The 14,028-nt window shown below is 38.3% G+C and overlaps 1 protein-coding gene across 7 annotated transcripts in view; it reads right to left on the minus strand.

Moving 5' to 3' along the window:
* Positions 1–14,028, minus strand: part of syt16 (synaptotagmin 16) — a 59,997-nt gene that overhangs the window by 2,683 nt on the left and 43,286 nt on the right. For 4 of the 7 annotated variants that reach the window (XM_004917210.4, XM_031891260.1, XM_031891262.1 and 1 more), the window contains 4 exons: positions 12,307–12,519; positions 8,613–8,800; positions 4,441–4,878; positions 3,604–3,793 (listed from right to left, as the gene is read on the minus strand). In XM_004917210.4, the coding sequence (XP_004917267.2) occupies positions 3,604–3,793; positions 4,441–4,878; positions 8,613–8,800; positions 12,307–12,519 (1,029 nt within the window). The remainder of the gene's footprint in view (positions 1–3,603; positions 3,794–4,440; positions 4,879–8,612; positions 8,801–12,306; positions 12,520–14,028) is intronic. The other 3 variants (XM_031891263.1, XM_002939478.5, XM_012969388.3) reach the window with 1 other exon arrangement.

A 14,028-nucleotide genomic window follows, 5' to 3' on the forward strand; every position in this document is an offset into this window, starting at 1 on the left:
CACATATTCATTTCTCTTTGATGCCCCAGGGCCAGTGCCCAGTGTTTTACAATAATGTGTTTGTTGTTTCATATATACGTGTTAGATTGTGTATATAAATCTGCTTAGTATTACCCTTGTATGAAATAAAAGACCAGCATAAGCCCTACAATTTTGCATATATATATATATTTTTTATAAAAATAAAGATTCCTTTAATGAATGGTGGACTGACGTTTCGGCTGAACACCTCAGCCTTTCTCAAAGTAACAATACAGAGTGAAACAAACCATAAATACCCCTAGTGGCGGGAAAATACAGACAACAAATGTGCAGGCGTGACGTCACACTTTATAGAATACAGACAACCATTGTTTATAAGTGTATAACATTATTGCATATAGAGAAATCGAAACAAACATAGAGTATCAACTGGAAACTGTATTACAATATTGACACGTTTGAGTACATCATTGAGTATACAGTCGCTACAATGTAGCGCAGAGGGAACTACCAAGCAGTCCCTCTGAGAAAGGTCCCGATGGGGACCGAAACGTTACGTCAGCTGTTTATGCTACTTTGAATACATGTTTTGATTTTTCACAAGAAATCCCGGAGTTGCTGGTCTTTTTTATACTATATATATATATATATATATATATATATATATATATATATATATATATATACAGTATATATATATAAAAATGGTGGAAAGCAGGCACTCACGTCTACTTGGATCAAAAGAATGCCTGGGTGCAGTATCAAAATAATTGCAACATAGTGGAAACAAATGCCGCACTCACAGGAATTAATGAAAAATAAAGAATACTTTTATTGTGAAAAAAACGTCAATCTAACGTTTCGGCCGTATCCACAGCCTTTGATAAAGGCTGTGGATACGGCCGAAACGTTAGATTGACGTTTTTTTCACAATAAAAGTATTCTTTATTTTTCATCAATTCCTGTGAGTGCGGCATTTGTTTCCACTATATACTGTATATATATATATATATATATAATTTAATTAAAGTGATGGATCAGGTTTTGCCCATAAAAAAGTCCATAAGCAACGGCCTAAAAAGTTGCCTCCCTAGTCCTGGACCTGTGAGGCACTTTGAAACATGCTTCCTGCTGTGGGAACCATAGGGTTAAACATGAATCTAAATGGTTTCTGTTGGCACTTATTATTATATTTTTTCAAGCCTCTATCCTTTATTTCCTTTTCTATCCTTTCTGTCCCTGAGCTGTTAAAGTCAAGGACAGACGGTTTCTATGCTGCTGCCTCATCTGTGTGTAAGCGGAATGTGCAGTGCTATTCAGAGATAACAGCAGCAGCCACTCTATAGAAAGATACAGCCATATAATTCAGCTCATTCAAAGCTGGAAAAAACTTTTTTCGAATTGTGGTCTCTAATGCAACACAAATCAATAGGAAGGTTCTAGTGTTGGAATCATAAATCAGATGTCACTGTTATTGGGGAATGTCACTGACCAGCAATATCAGTCAGATTAAAAGCCTGTCAACAAGATCAAGGGGCAGATACATTATAGATTAAATTGAGGAATCTAGAGGTCTAAGGGATTCCCCAGCTATTTAATAAAACATTCCTGACTGCCTGGAAAACATTCACACACTGGTATCGAAGCTGATACCAGTGTCATTTTATCATACTGTGTTATATAATATATCTCTTTGTAATATTTATCATCATTTTATATGCCAGTGGTATATTATAAATATCCAGGCTATCACGATTAACATTTTTCATCTATACTGATGCCCAGAAAGAAGGAGCTACTTTCCTTTAATACAGAACAGCCATGTACATGGCTCTGTCACTTTGAATCCTTACTGCTCAAGTTTTATCATATCTATTGGTCACTATTAAAGACATAGGACATGTTTGGACAGAAAGTCCAAGAAAGTGTTTTGCCTGGAAATTATAGATATATGGGAGCTATGGGTTTGGCAGTGCTGGTATAAAGAAGGAAATGTACTTTGTCTGCATGTTTCTGGGCACTTCTATTCTAAAACCACTATAATCAGGAGCCATCAGCACTAATGGATACTTAACTAGATTTTAAGCTTTGATAAACACAGTGATGAAATTGTATTCGTCAAAGCAATTTTCTCATCCACAGCAATTTGTTTTGTCTGGGGAGCACTGTAGGAGCATTTTTGCCCTGGGTGACACAAGCTGATGACTACACCAGCCCTGCGCATCACAAAAATGGCTGCAAAGTCCATCACAATCATACAATAATTTCAGCAGCAGAAGCAGTGATGTCACATGGGCTCAACTATTATCAGTAGCATGGCTATTTTAATAAATTAGAAAGAAAGAATATTTGCCAAGTGGCCAGCAGGATTCAGACAGGTAATAAGGAGAATGGATTCCCTATTACACAGAGCCTGTGCACCACCCAATATGGAACCAAAAGGACTTCAAATCTCAGCAAGGTCTCTGAAATGCCTTAACATTACTGAGGTGGTGGCAGGGCTCAGGACCGCTCATGTAATTCCCCTTATTAATTTGGCTTTGTTTTTCTGATTGTGATGTGCTCCTGATTTCTGATTGTGGCGTGTATATGATAAAGCAATTCAAAAAAAGATGTTTCATATTTTTTTTTATCTTTTACAAGGCTTTTTAATCTCCTAGTCCAGCAATTGACTGCAGACAATGATCTAAGTACTGCCAAATGAAAGCAAACAGGATGAGGTCATCTTTTCTATGAACACTGTTATCAACAGTCGGAAACAGTAATATGCATTCCCAGGGGTGTTTGTGCAAAGGGAACAGGCAAGCTTCTGCACAGGGGGAAAAACAGCAGCAGTTCTCAGAGTAACATTTAAGATACCTGCAGAGTGTATCTCGACCCTTCCAAGTGCAAATAGTGCAAAGAAAAGGCATAGGCAATGAAAGTGATTTGAGCTAGGGTATAGTAATTGAGTACAATGGCATCATTATATGGCAATGTTTATATTTTGTTAATTTCAGTTTGATACTGGCACTATAAAATCTGGTAACAGTTGGCAAGCATCCAAAGGCGTGTATGATTTTCAGACCTTGGGGCCTTTAGTACACAAGCCAATCACCATTACATTTATGGTCAAACGCATGTGGACACATTTATAAGAAAAAGTATCCATACACTCCATCCATTTTTCCGCTGTGAATTTTTGCAGAAGTTTAGCAAAACAATTCGCCAATAGCGAAATGCGGAAATTTGCTGCAAATCCTATTTACTACCCTCAAAAATTACTGGAAAGAACCAGACTTATTTCTGCTGGGATAATCTGACCATAACTTCCAGCTCATAGCACAATATAAACAGTGTTTTTATACATCTGAATGAAATTTGATATCTGTATTGCCATACAGTCAAAACTTACTGACTCAGATGGTATTCCAAGTTCAATATATATTGTGCTTGAGTCACGGAGACCAACCCTAAAATGGTCAATACCCACCAAAGCATGGTGAAGATGAAAATAATTTTTTTTAGACCCACAGACATAAAAGGAAAATGCTTGTTGCTGGACATATATTGGACATAATATGTGCCATTAGGTAGAAAAGCAGAACTGATACTTTTGATAGACTTATAAGGTTTACTCACCAGGAGGTCGGTTGATGGCAAGGTTGCGGAAATGACTACCTTTGATCATTTCCACAGAAAGCCGACCTGTTGTCGGATTATACGACAATCCCACCAGCAATTCAGGCACCCCACCATGAGACAAGGACTGTGTGGATGAATCACTCTCACTGTGAGAGACTGGAGTAAAACTTAACTGGGAATCTCCACTCTGTAAGAATGGAAAATACAGTTTAGAGTATTGATTCACAAGTAATTCTGTACTTGAAAATGAAAAATATAGGCTAATATTACCTCACACTGATAGAGAGAATGAAATATAAATAATATCATAAACATTCATTTCTTATTATATAATTACTATAATTATCTAGGTTTCCACTGCCAAATCTACATGCCAGTTTACTACAGTTATTAGTATTTCCCATCAGTATGTTACAAAATGGGGAATTTAAAATCCTTTCTGGCTTCAGAAAAGTGTCTGTGATGCTTTAATACAGAAAAGCATTTTCCAGGTAAGTAGGGAAGCAACCCAAAGTGTACACTGCACCATGAATAAATGTCAGTGTAATCCCTCTGCTTGGAAGTGGCACAGAAACACCAGCCATGATTACCAGAGCCACTCAAATGAATAACACATTTTCTACATGCAGAAAGGCATTGGGTTGGCATTTGGATTGTATTGTGAGCATGTGTTCCATGTACTATACCAAAGGGCAGGTTTATAAATCCTCTCTTTTCACATTTTAAGTTATTAACCAGCCCTGTGCCTTTACAACTTCTGTTGAACTACAATTCCAGGAATTCCCTTACAGCCAAAAATAATCGGCATCCCCCTTTTTTTTCGCATACACTTACAGTTAGGTTGCTTCTTGGCTCCAAAACCAGAGTCAAGTTATTTTCAGAATCTGGTCTAATGTTCCTTAAGTGGTACAATTTCTCTCCCATCATTTTCACACGGTTCATTTTATGCACAGCATACAAGCGGAACCTAAGGGCATGGTTAGGCATCTCCTCTGGCACAAGTTTGTTAAATGTGAAGGTCTCATTGAAGACAGGCAGTGATCCTTTCTGGGTAGTGGTCTTGCCTCTTTGCTTTTTGCTTGGCAGAACGACAAGATGAACTTGCCATGAATCCACACCGCTACGTTCCTTATCTGGAATATCCTTTGCTTCCAGAACTGTAACTGTCAGCTTTTGGCTGGAAGGTTTGTACTCCAGTGTGACATCCAGATCACCGCATTTAGAAATTGGTACATAAGGGACTGGAGGTGTAATAGTGCTTTCAGTCTGGTCCTATTGAGAAAAGTAATAAACAGCAGTGATGAGCAAATCTCATTTTGCTTCAAAATTTTGAATGCAACTATAGCACAATTTTTTTTTACACGCGCAACTTTTTTGACCGCGTCTTTTTAGACAGTACTGCAAATTTTTTGCTCTAAAATGTTGTGTTAGTTTCGTGAAAAATTTGCCAATGATGGAATTTCGCAAGGAATCCATGCCTGATGAAAAAATTCTCTCATCACTAATAAACTAATAAACTTCTGTAGAGAAGTTAATCAAACTTTTTGATTTGCCAAAATGGACACAATTGCGTCAGATACAGCACAGTTTTGTCAGGTGCAAGGCCCTGTTACAACCATAATAATGCTAGAATTCTGAGGGGAGGGGAAGCTGAATTGTGGGAAAAAAACATTGCGATTGCACTCGAAATTGCACTTTGCTCACTGCACTTGTGGTTTTAAAGAAGGCTTTCTAGAATTTCTGTATTAGTGCTTAGCATACAGCACTGGGTACGATAAGCTTACACGAGGTGACCAAGATATTCCAATGTTAAATGTGCAGTTTTTATTGTAACTTTATGCCCTAGTCATATTGGCAACATGGCAACATCCATGGCAAAGGTCTTGATGAATTGCAGTATATTTACAAACTACTTTCACAACTACTTTTCACATGTTATACAGTCTGTCTAATTTTTTCAGTGGTTTCTGAATAAAAAAAATCCCTTCAAAAAAATTGTTGCCAGGGTGGTTACACTTGCAGTTACAGGTTTTTTTTAACATTTTTTTTTCCAAATAATCCATAGAAGGGGAACAAAACCCTTTCTACAGACAGTAATGATGTGAATATACTGTACATGGATAGATACACGCACAGGACAGTATTGTTGTGAGAGCTATTAGAATGTCTGATCTTGCAGAGCGTCAGTATTAATGATTTCTCATTTAATATTTAACTGTTTATATGTGGAGTTGTTATTCCTAAAACTTTTACTAAAAAGCAAACCCTAAATGTCTGCTGGGCCCAGTGGGGCCCTAATTAATGAGCAATTTCAATAAAATATCTTTGAAGAATAGATCACATTATAAATATTTGGGGAGCCCTAAAATGAATTTGCTGTGGGGTAAACAACTGCATAAGTGAATGGGAAATGATGTTGAGGCAGACAAACCCCCATGGCATTACTAGTGACATACAAGCTACCCTCAATACCACTGTTTTCATGCTGAGAAGAACAATTTTCTTTTAAAATCAACTTTTGAGGCATAAATAACTGGATTTCACATTTGGACCAGGGAGTGAGGAATACTAATAATAATTTTTTCATAAAAAGTCCATTTTGGAACTGGCTGTGCAGGTTTTTTCCTGTCTCTGGAACAGTGTATTTCCATGGGAATAACTACACAAATGCTATTACATTTCTAAATAGCAGACCACAATACATTGCTCAGGAATCTGTGGTTCTCCCATTCTTGCTTAAACTAAAGAGCAACAGAAAAGGCACCAGATAGTGATACACATGGCCTGCACAGGCTGGGGTCCCATGTATCCCCTCACAAATCTCACATTTAATTATATCAATCCTTTATCATCAGCAATATTGTCTTGTTATTTTACTGGTAATGCTCCTTTACATAGAGCATAATGAGCAACAAACATGGCTATTTCTAGGAAAATGGAGGACTTTACAAAGTAATCAAAAGTTTAAATAATTCACAGATAAAAGATCATTTTACCCCTAGTAAAGCGAGATTCTGTTTAAATGTTCTGCATTTAACAGGACGGCATATCAGTGATGTAATAGTTCCCATGGTGACCACTTATCTTCACTGAAACCAGACTAAATATGATTACATGTTATAATGATCTGAGGGCACAGTGTTCAGTAAACAGATATAGCCCTGCGGCGCAGCCTCAAAAGGGGAAATTTAGCTTAAGAGATCAACTTTTCTAAGAAATATATCAGGTTAGGATTCGGCAGTATTCAGAATTAATGAAATGAGATCAAGCTAAAAGTCAGCTTGGAGCAGGTACTAAAATAGAGCTCTAGTGAGTAGAACAAATCAATGCAAAGTTACTTTGCTTGTCTGTATTTGTTTGAATGGGTAGATTTTTACCCCTGTTGGATGCAAAATGGCAAGTGTCCATAACTATTTTCAGCTGATAACTTTGTATCGAAACAGTGGTCCTTCATTGGTAAAATGTAATTCAAAGTTTATAGCGGAAGTCTGCATTTGATTTGCCTCTTAAAGGTAAAATATCATTTTTTAAACAGTGCCCCTGAGGACCCATCCATAGAGCACTTGCATCCAAACCAAACAGTGCTGCGTACATAAGTAGCGCTTTATAAATAAAGTTATACATACAGTACATACATTTTGACCCTGGTCTATGATCATTCCCAGGAATGGCTGACAAAGCTGGTACACCTAAAGCTGCTATTGCTGCAAAGGTGGCTCTACAAAATACTATACTGGGTACATATTGGGTACTTGTCCATTTTTTTATGCAATTCAATGCTTTGAGATTTCACAGAACAAAATTTCAGTAAATAAGTTGTTAATTAGAAAATGAGAGAAGCCAAGAGAATTGTATTAATCAATTAAAATAACTTTGAATCTGAAAGCAGATCACCTGTTACAAACTGTGTGTACATCTGGATTGTGCCACTGCAAAGGGCAAATGAGGCACTAGGACATTGTGTTTAATGCCTAGCATACTGAGATATGAACATGTGCACTTCCATTTTCCACCCACATTAAGTGGCGTATTTATTAACATTGGAGACAAACAGCAACTGTGATGTTGCTCATAGCAACCAATCAGATCTTTTATTTTGTCTTCTAATTTGTAGGTGACCGTTCAAATCTTATTGGTGATTGGTTGCCACAGGCAATATCACTGGTGATGTTTGATTACAATGTTAATAAATACTCCCCTATGTCTGCTTTTAGTAAATAGCTTGTAGAAACTGCAGATGTACAATTATTTACTTATTCAAAAAGAAATTAAAAACACAGAAATAAGCAACTTCAACCATATTCAGTGCTTCCAACATGCTGGCACATCATTATTTTGCCTTTCACATGTATTTGCTTGGCACTAACTTTAATGACAAAGAAAAAGCTTGTATGCCTTAGCATCCTCAATATGGATGCAAATCAGTTCAGTCTAATGATGGCCATACATATGTCATCCAAGCCAGCAGCTTATTGGCCCTACCATTGAACTAGCTGACTGATTATTGGCCAAAATCGACCAGATATCTTTCAGACGGGCTACAAAATTCTGTTGGGAAGAGCAGAATCAATGCTTTGATGCAGTCCTCTTGTCCTGTTTTTAGATTCATTATGATTGATCCAGACTCTAGCCCTAGGCCTATTATTTTAATTTGTCCAAGCATGCTAGTGTTAGAATCCTGCAAGATGCCCTAACAATGTCTCAGGTTGATTAAGTTGAGGGGTAGGGCATATATTGTGCTCATTGTGTGAATATATTTCAGACAGATAGATATGTTTATGATTGGGTGGGCTAAGCAGCACTTAATGATACATTTAATTGTGAATCTTTATAGACAAAGTGGAAAACTACATATATAGAAATCTTTTCATATCAATACATTCATCACAATAATGAGGCTAGAACAGATTAGAACACTACTATATAATAATAACTGAATTGTATTTAGCCCAAATAATGTAATTGGAAGTTGTTTGATTAAAAGTCCTAATTCAGGTGAGACCTACCTCCGGACTGCACACTGATGAGTTGTCTGTGGCATCTTGATCTTCAAAGCCATCATTATTAACACCAGGCCTGGCATCTGCTTCCTGACCAGTGGCATTCTTATGTTCTGTGGCTGCTAATTCTTGTCGTGAGCGATATGATACATGGTCATCTTCTTCATTGGACTGATAACAGAGGACATCCAAATCTATGTGTACAAAGTGAACACTTTCTGGATTATTGCAACTGCACACATATTACAATGTATTGAATGTATTGAGGTGCTGTGTATAATATGGTAAGGGGCAACATCGGGGTTGGAATCTTCAATGTCATGTCAAAGAAGGTTTGGAAAGGTTATACTGTATATATTATATCATCCTGCTTCATCTCAAAGTATACCCTTTCATATTCTTCCTGACAGCTTGCTAACACTCTTGCTCCAGCTGCTTCAGTTACGTTTCATTTCACTGCTTTGATGTTTTCATCCTGAATATTACCTTACTTGAATCCTAGAAAAGGAAATGCCTATGGTAAACATAAATTTACCCTCTCTTTTTATGTCTCTAAATAACCCTAAATTAATCTATGCCTTGGACTACTTCCTAATGTCACTGAAATATAGAACATAGCATCAGCACAGTCATTAGAAATGAATAATTGGGCAAAATCCCACTAGAAGTGATATAACAATAGGTGGGGCATTGGGGGGTGCTGTACAAATCAGTTTAATATTGTCAATCAAATACATAAAGCACTGCTTGTTGTAGGATCAAGCACATCAACCAGCGCTGGGAATTATAATAGCTTGGACCCACATGCCTACTAACATCTATAGGAATTTTCATGCCATAATGTCTGTTCTACAGATTATACCCTAAATTTCACTTCCCTCACCTGCCATGTATTTTTGCCATTTGCTAGCCAAACAGTTTCTGAGGCACGAATGGAATTTTACACTTGGAGCAGATTTTATGAAAAACTGGGGGACCCTAATGGATTCACAGCAGTTAGAATTTATGACCCCCTCTCCTACTGCACAATGACAAGTGGCAATTACAAGAGGTACCTGCCTCTTTATTTGCTTATCTTCCTAAACGTACTTTTTAATGTCCAAAATTCGTACTTTGATAAATGTGCCCCTAAGTGTGATGTAGACACTGATATTCTGTTTTTTTGTTTTTTTTTAAATATTACATTTTTTTGGGACCAGTGGGAAGTAGGTTTCATTATGGCAGCCCCTTTAGGTTTATAGCACGCAGGGAGTTTTCTGTGTCAACAAACCTTCAGCTGGGAAATAATGGCAATACAAGATGGCAGGAACTGTCATGTTCTAAGGGAAAATCATTGGCATGTGAAACTTCATATACATGCATTTTTGGGCATTATAGGACTCATTTACATCTGCAAGTGCAGTTAAGGTCCCCACAATTTCCTCACATTAGCATTCTCTGCACTATCGATGTGGCCCCCTCTGGGCTTGCTCTGACGCTAAAGTTGTAAGCGCAGAGAGAGAAAGCATTGGGGCTACTGCCTCAAGCAGCAGCAGCCCCAGGATCACCACTGATTACCCTTAATGTGTAAACACAGCAGCAGAATATCATTGTCACATGGCAATAGAATGGTGACATGTTTTAAACAAAACCAATGCAAATCTTGGCGTAAGCATAACATATAGAAGCATAAAACTTACTGCCAAAATTAAAAAGATATTCAAACAAGCAGAGACAAAAACATGTACCAGCTTATAACTTAAAGGAGAAGGAAAGCTGCTGAGGCAATGTATTGCCAATAGATTAGTCAAAACAGTGCAAGTTAGGACACTAGAATAATTCTGCAGAATGTTAAGCAGCCCTAGAAACTCTTTCTGTTTGTTTAAGATAGCAGCTGTCATTTTACCTTGGTCTGACTTCACTTCTGCGGCTGCATCTTTGTGCTCTGGGCTCAGATTACAGCAGGGAGGGGAGAGGGAGGAGGAGAAGGGAGGGGGAGAGAGGAGCAAACAGAGTAGGCTTGTGTCGTGCGCTGAAGAGAAGGAAGTCTGACACAGAAGATCATGTATACAGAATAGAAGAAAAGAAATGTGATGTTTCTTTCGATAGAGGACTCAGAGCAGCGGTTCCGTAAGTGTTTATGGCTGTATTTACATAGACCTTTCTGATAAAGCTTATTTAATTTTTACCTTTCCTTCTCCTTTCAAGACTATAGAGAGAGAGTGAAAATATAGAAAAAAGAGAAGAGAACATAAACGTGCAGTTTTTCCCTCTTATATAAATAAATGTGACATTTACTAAAAAAATCATGCTTGAAAATGGTAAAGTGCTGCAGATTCAAGCTAAACCATATGCTGCAAATTCTGTTGAATCATGAGATATAGATTCAAACTGAACTAAGTGCTGCAGATTTATGTTACACCTAATGATATAGATTCAACACTAACCAAATGCTGTGGCTAAAAAAGTGAACCATGTTTTAGGTATTTATGCTAAACTAAATGCTGCGGATTCAAGCTGAACAAAGTAAAATTGATTCATGCATTACCAAATGCTGTGGATTTAAATTAAACCAAGTGCAGTGGCTTTAAGTTGAACCAAGTGCTGTGGATGCAAGCTAAACCAAACTCTACGGATGCAAGCTAACCCAAACTCTACGGATGCAAGCTAACCCAAACTCTACGGATGCAAACTAAACCAAACTCTACGGATGCAAGCTAACCCAAACTCTACGGATGCAAGCTAAACCAAACTCTACGGATGCAAGCTAAACCAAACTCTACGGATGCAAGCTAAACCAAACTCTACGGATGCAAGCTAACCCAAACTCTACGGATGCAAGCTAAACCAAACTCTACGGATGCAAGCTAACCCAAACTCTACAGATGCAAGCTAAACCAAACTCTACGGATGCAAGCTAAACCAAACTCTACGGATGCAAGCTAAACCAAACTCTACGGATGCAAGCTCAAGCAAACTCTACGGATGCAAGCTCAAGCAAACTCTACGGATGCAAGCTAAACCAAACTCTACGGATGCAAGCTAAACCAAACTCTACGGATGCAAGCTAAACCAAACTCTACGGATGCAAGCTAAACCAAACTATACGGATGCAAGCTAAACCAAACTCTACGGATGCAAGCTAAACCAAACTATACGGATGCAAGCTAAACCAAACTCTAGGGATGCAAGCTAAACCAAACTCTACAGATGCAAGCTGAACCAAACTCTACGGATGCAAGCTGAACTAAATCCTGTGGATTCAAGTTAAACCAACTGATATAGATTCAAACTAACCAAATTCTGTGGATTCATGCTAAACCAAATGCTGTGATTCAAGCTAAGCAAAGTGTTATGGATTCATGCTTAACCAAGCTGCATATTCAATCGGAAACAAGTGCTGCATATTCAAGCTAAACTAAATGCTGTGGGTTCAAGTTGAGCCAAGTGATATGCATTCATGCTATACCAAGTACTATGGATTCAGTATGATCCAAGTGATATGGATTCATGCTATACCAAGTACTGCAGATTCAAGTGAAGCCAGGTGATAGGCATTCATGCTATACCAAGTGCTGTGGATTCAGGTAGAGCCAGGTGATATGCATTCATGCTATACCAAGTACTACAGATTCAAGTGGAGCCAAGTGATATGAATTGAATCTATACCAAGTGCTGATATAAGTGTAACACTGAAAAGTCTGATTTGGAGATAAAATACCTTCACACTCAGAAGCTTCTGTGCTTAACTCCTCATGGTTTGAGAGCAAGCGGCTGAATTTTTGCCTACTTTCTGAACCTGCTTGCGTTGCCTTTTCAGAGACTGTTGAACGGAAGCTCTGTGACCGTGATACAGAGATCTGAAACTGCTTAAACACTTCTTCATCACTGTCTGAGGAGGAGGTTAGATCTTCATCTTCACCATAACTGTTCACTGGGAAAAGATATAACAAAGGCTCTTGATATACCCTATGCCCCAGTAGAGGGACTTAAGTCATGCAACCAGAACATAGCACTAAAGGTCATATTTCCTTGTCAATACTGACTTTAAAGTCAAGTCCTTATGTTAAAGGAACAGTAACACCAAAATATGAAAGTGTATAAATGTAATTACAGTATAATGTACTGTTGCCCTGCATTGGTACACCTGTTGTGTTTGCCTTAGAAGGACAACTATAGTTTATATAAACAAAGCTGCTGTGTAGCTATGGGGGCAGCCATTCAAATGAGAAAAGGCACAGGTAACATAGCAGATAACAGATAAAACCCCATTATATTCTACAGAGCTTATCTGTTATCTGCTATGTGCCTGTGCCTTTTCTCCCTTTTTCCAGCTTTAAAGGAGAAGGAAAGGCTAAGTCACTTGGGGGTGCCAAAATTTTAGGCACCCCCAAGTGACTTAGATCGCTTACCTCTTACCCCGGGCTGGTGCCCCTGTACGGAGAGAACAGCACCAGCCCGGGGTAGCAGCGAGCGCTTCCTCATTCCTTTTCACTTGCGCGCGCATGCGCAGTAGAGTGAAAAGCCGAACTTAAATGTTAAAGTCGGCTTTTCACTCTACTGCGCATGCGCCGGCCGACGGATTTCGCCGGCAGAAGAGAAAGGAAGGAGGAAGCGCTTCCTGCAGGTACCCCGGGCTGGTGCTTTTTTCTCCTAACAGGGGCGCCAGCCCGGGGTACAAGGTAGGCGATCTAAGTCACTTGGGGGTGCCTAACATTTTGGCACCCCCAAGTGACTTAGCCTTTCCTTCCCCTTTAATGGCTGCCCCCATGGCTACACAGCAGCTGATTTATATAAATTATAGAAAAGTTTCTGTAGCCAACACACTAATTTTACCAGTGCAGGGCAACAATACATTATATTCTAATTACTTTAAAACACTTTCATTTTTTGGTGTTACTGTTCCTTTAAAGAGGAAACATATGCACAGTAACCTTTTCTGGAAGATGCATTTTTGTAAATATCAGTCGGAAGTGCTGAATACCAGCATGAAATGCAAGGTTCTGTGTGGGTCTGTTAAATAATGTGAATAAAGTTTAATGTTTGCAAATTCAGACTATTTTTTATTCTTGTTATGTATCCATTGCTAGTAAATGCTTCATTCAAAAGTACCCTAATTTCATATATTTAGAAACAGCAGTAAAAATCAGAGCTGGTGGTGCTGTTCTATTGCAACCTATGGAAATACATGCTTGTCACAGTTACAGGTGAGAAGTGGTACTACAAATGGCATACTTCCACATTTTATATTTGAACAGCAGCAACTTTTCATCAAGTCATTCCCTAGACATAGCATGTACTTTATCTGAATTGGATGGAGAAAATTTTGTAGAACCAAAAAAAAAAGACACTGTTAAATTTCATGAGGCAGAGCACCCCCTTCATCAAATCTTCTTCACAACAGACATATACAGTAGTTCTGCTTTTGGAAACTGTATATATG

The sequence above is a fragment of the Xenopus tropicalis genome, chromosome 8, assembly GCF_000004195.4.
Source record: "Xenopus tropicalis strain Nigerian chromosome 8, UCB_Xtro_10.0, whole genome shotgun sequence".
Taxonomy (NCBI): domain Eukaryota; kingdom Metazoa; phylum Chordata; class Amphibia; order Anura; family Pipidae; genus Xenopus; species Xenopus tropicalis.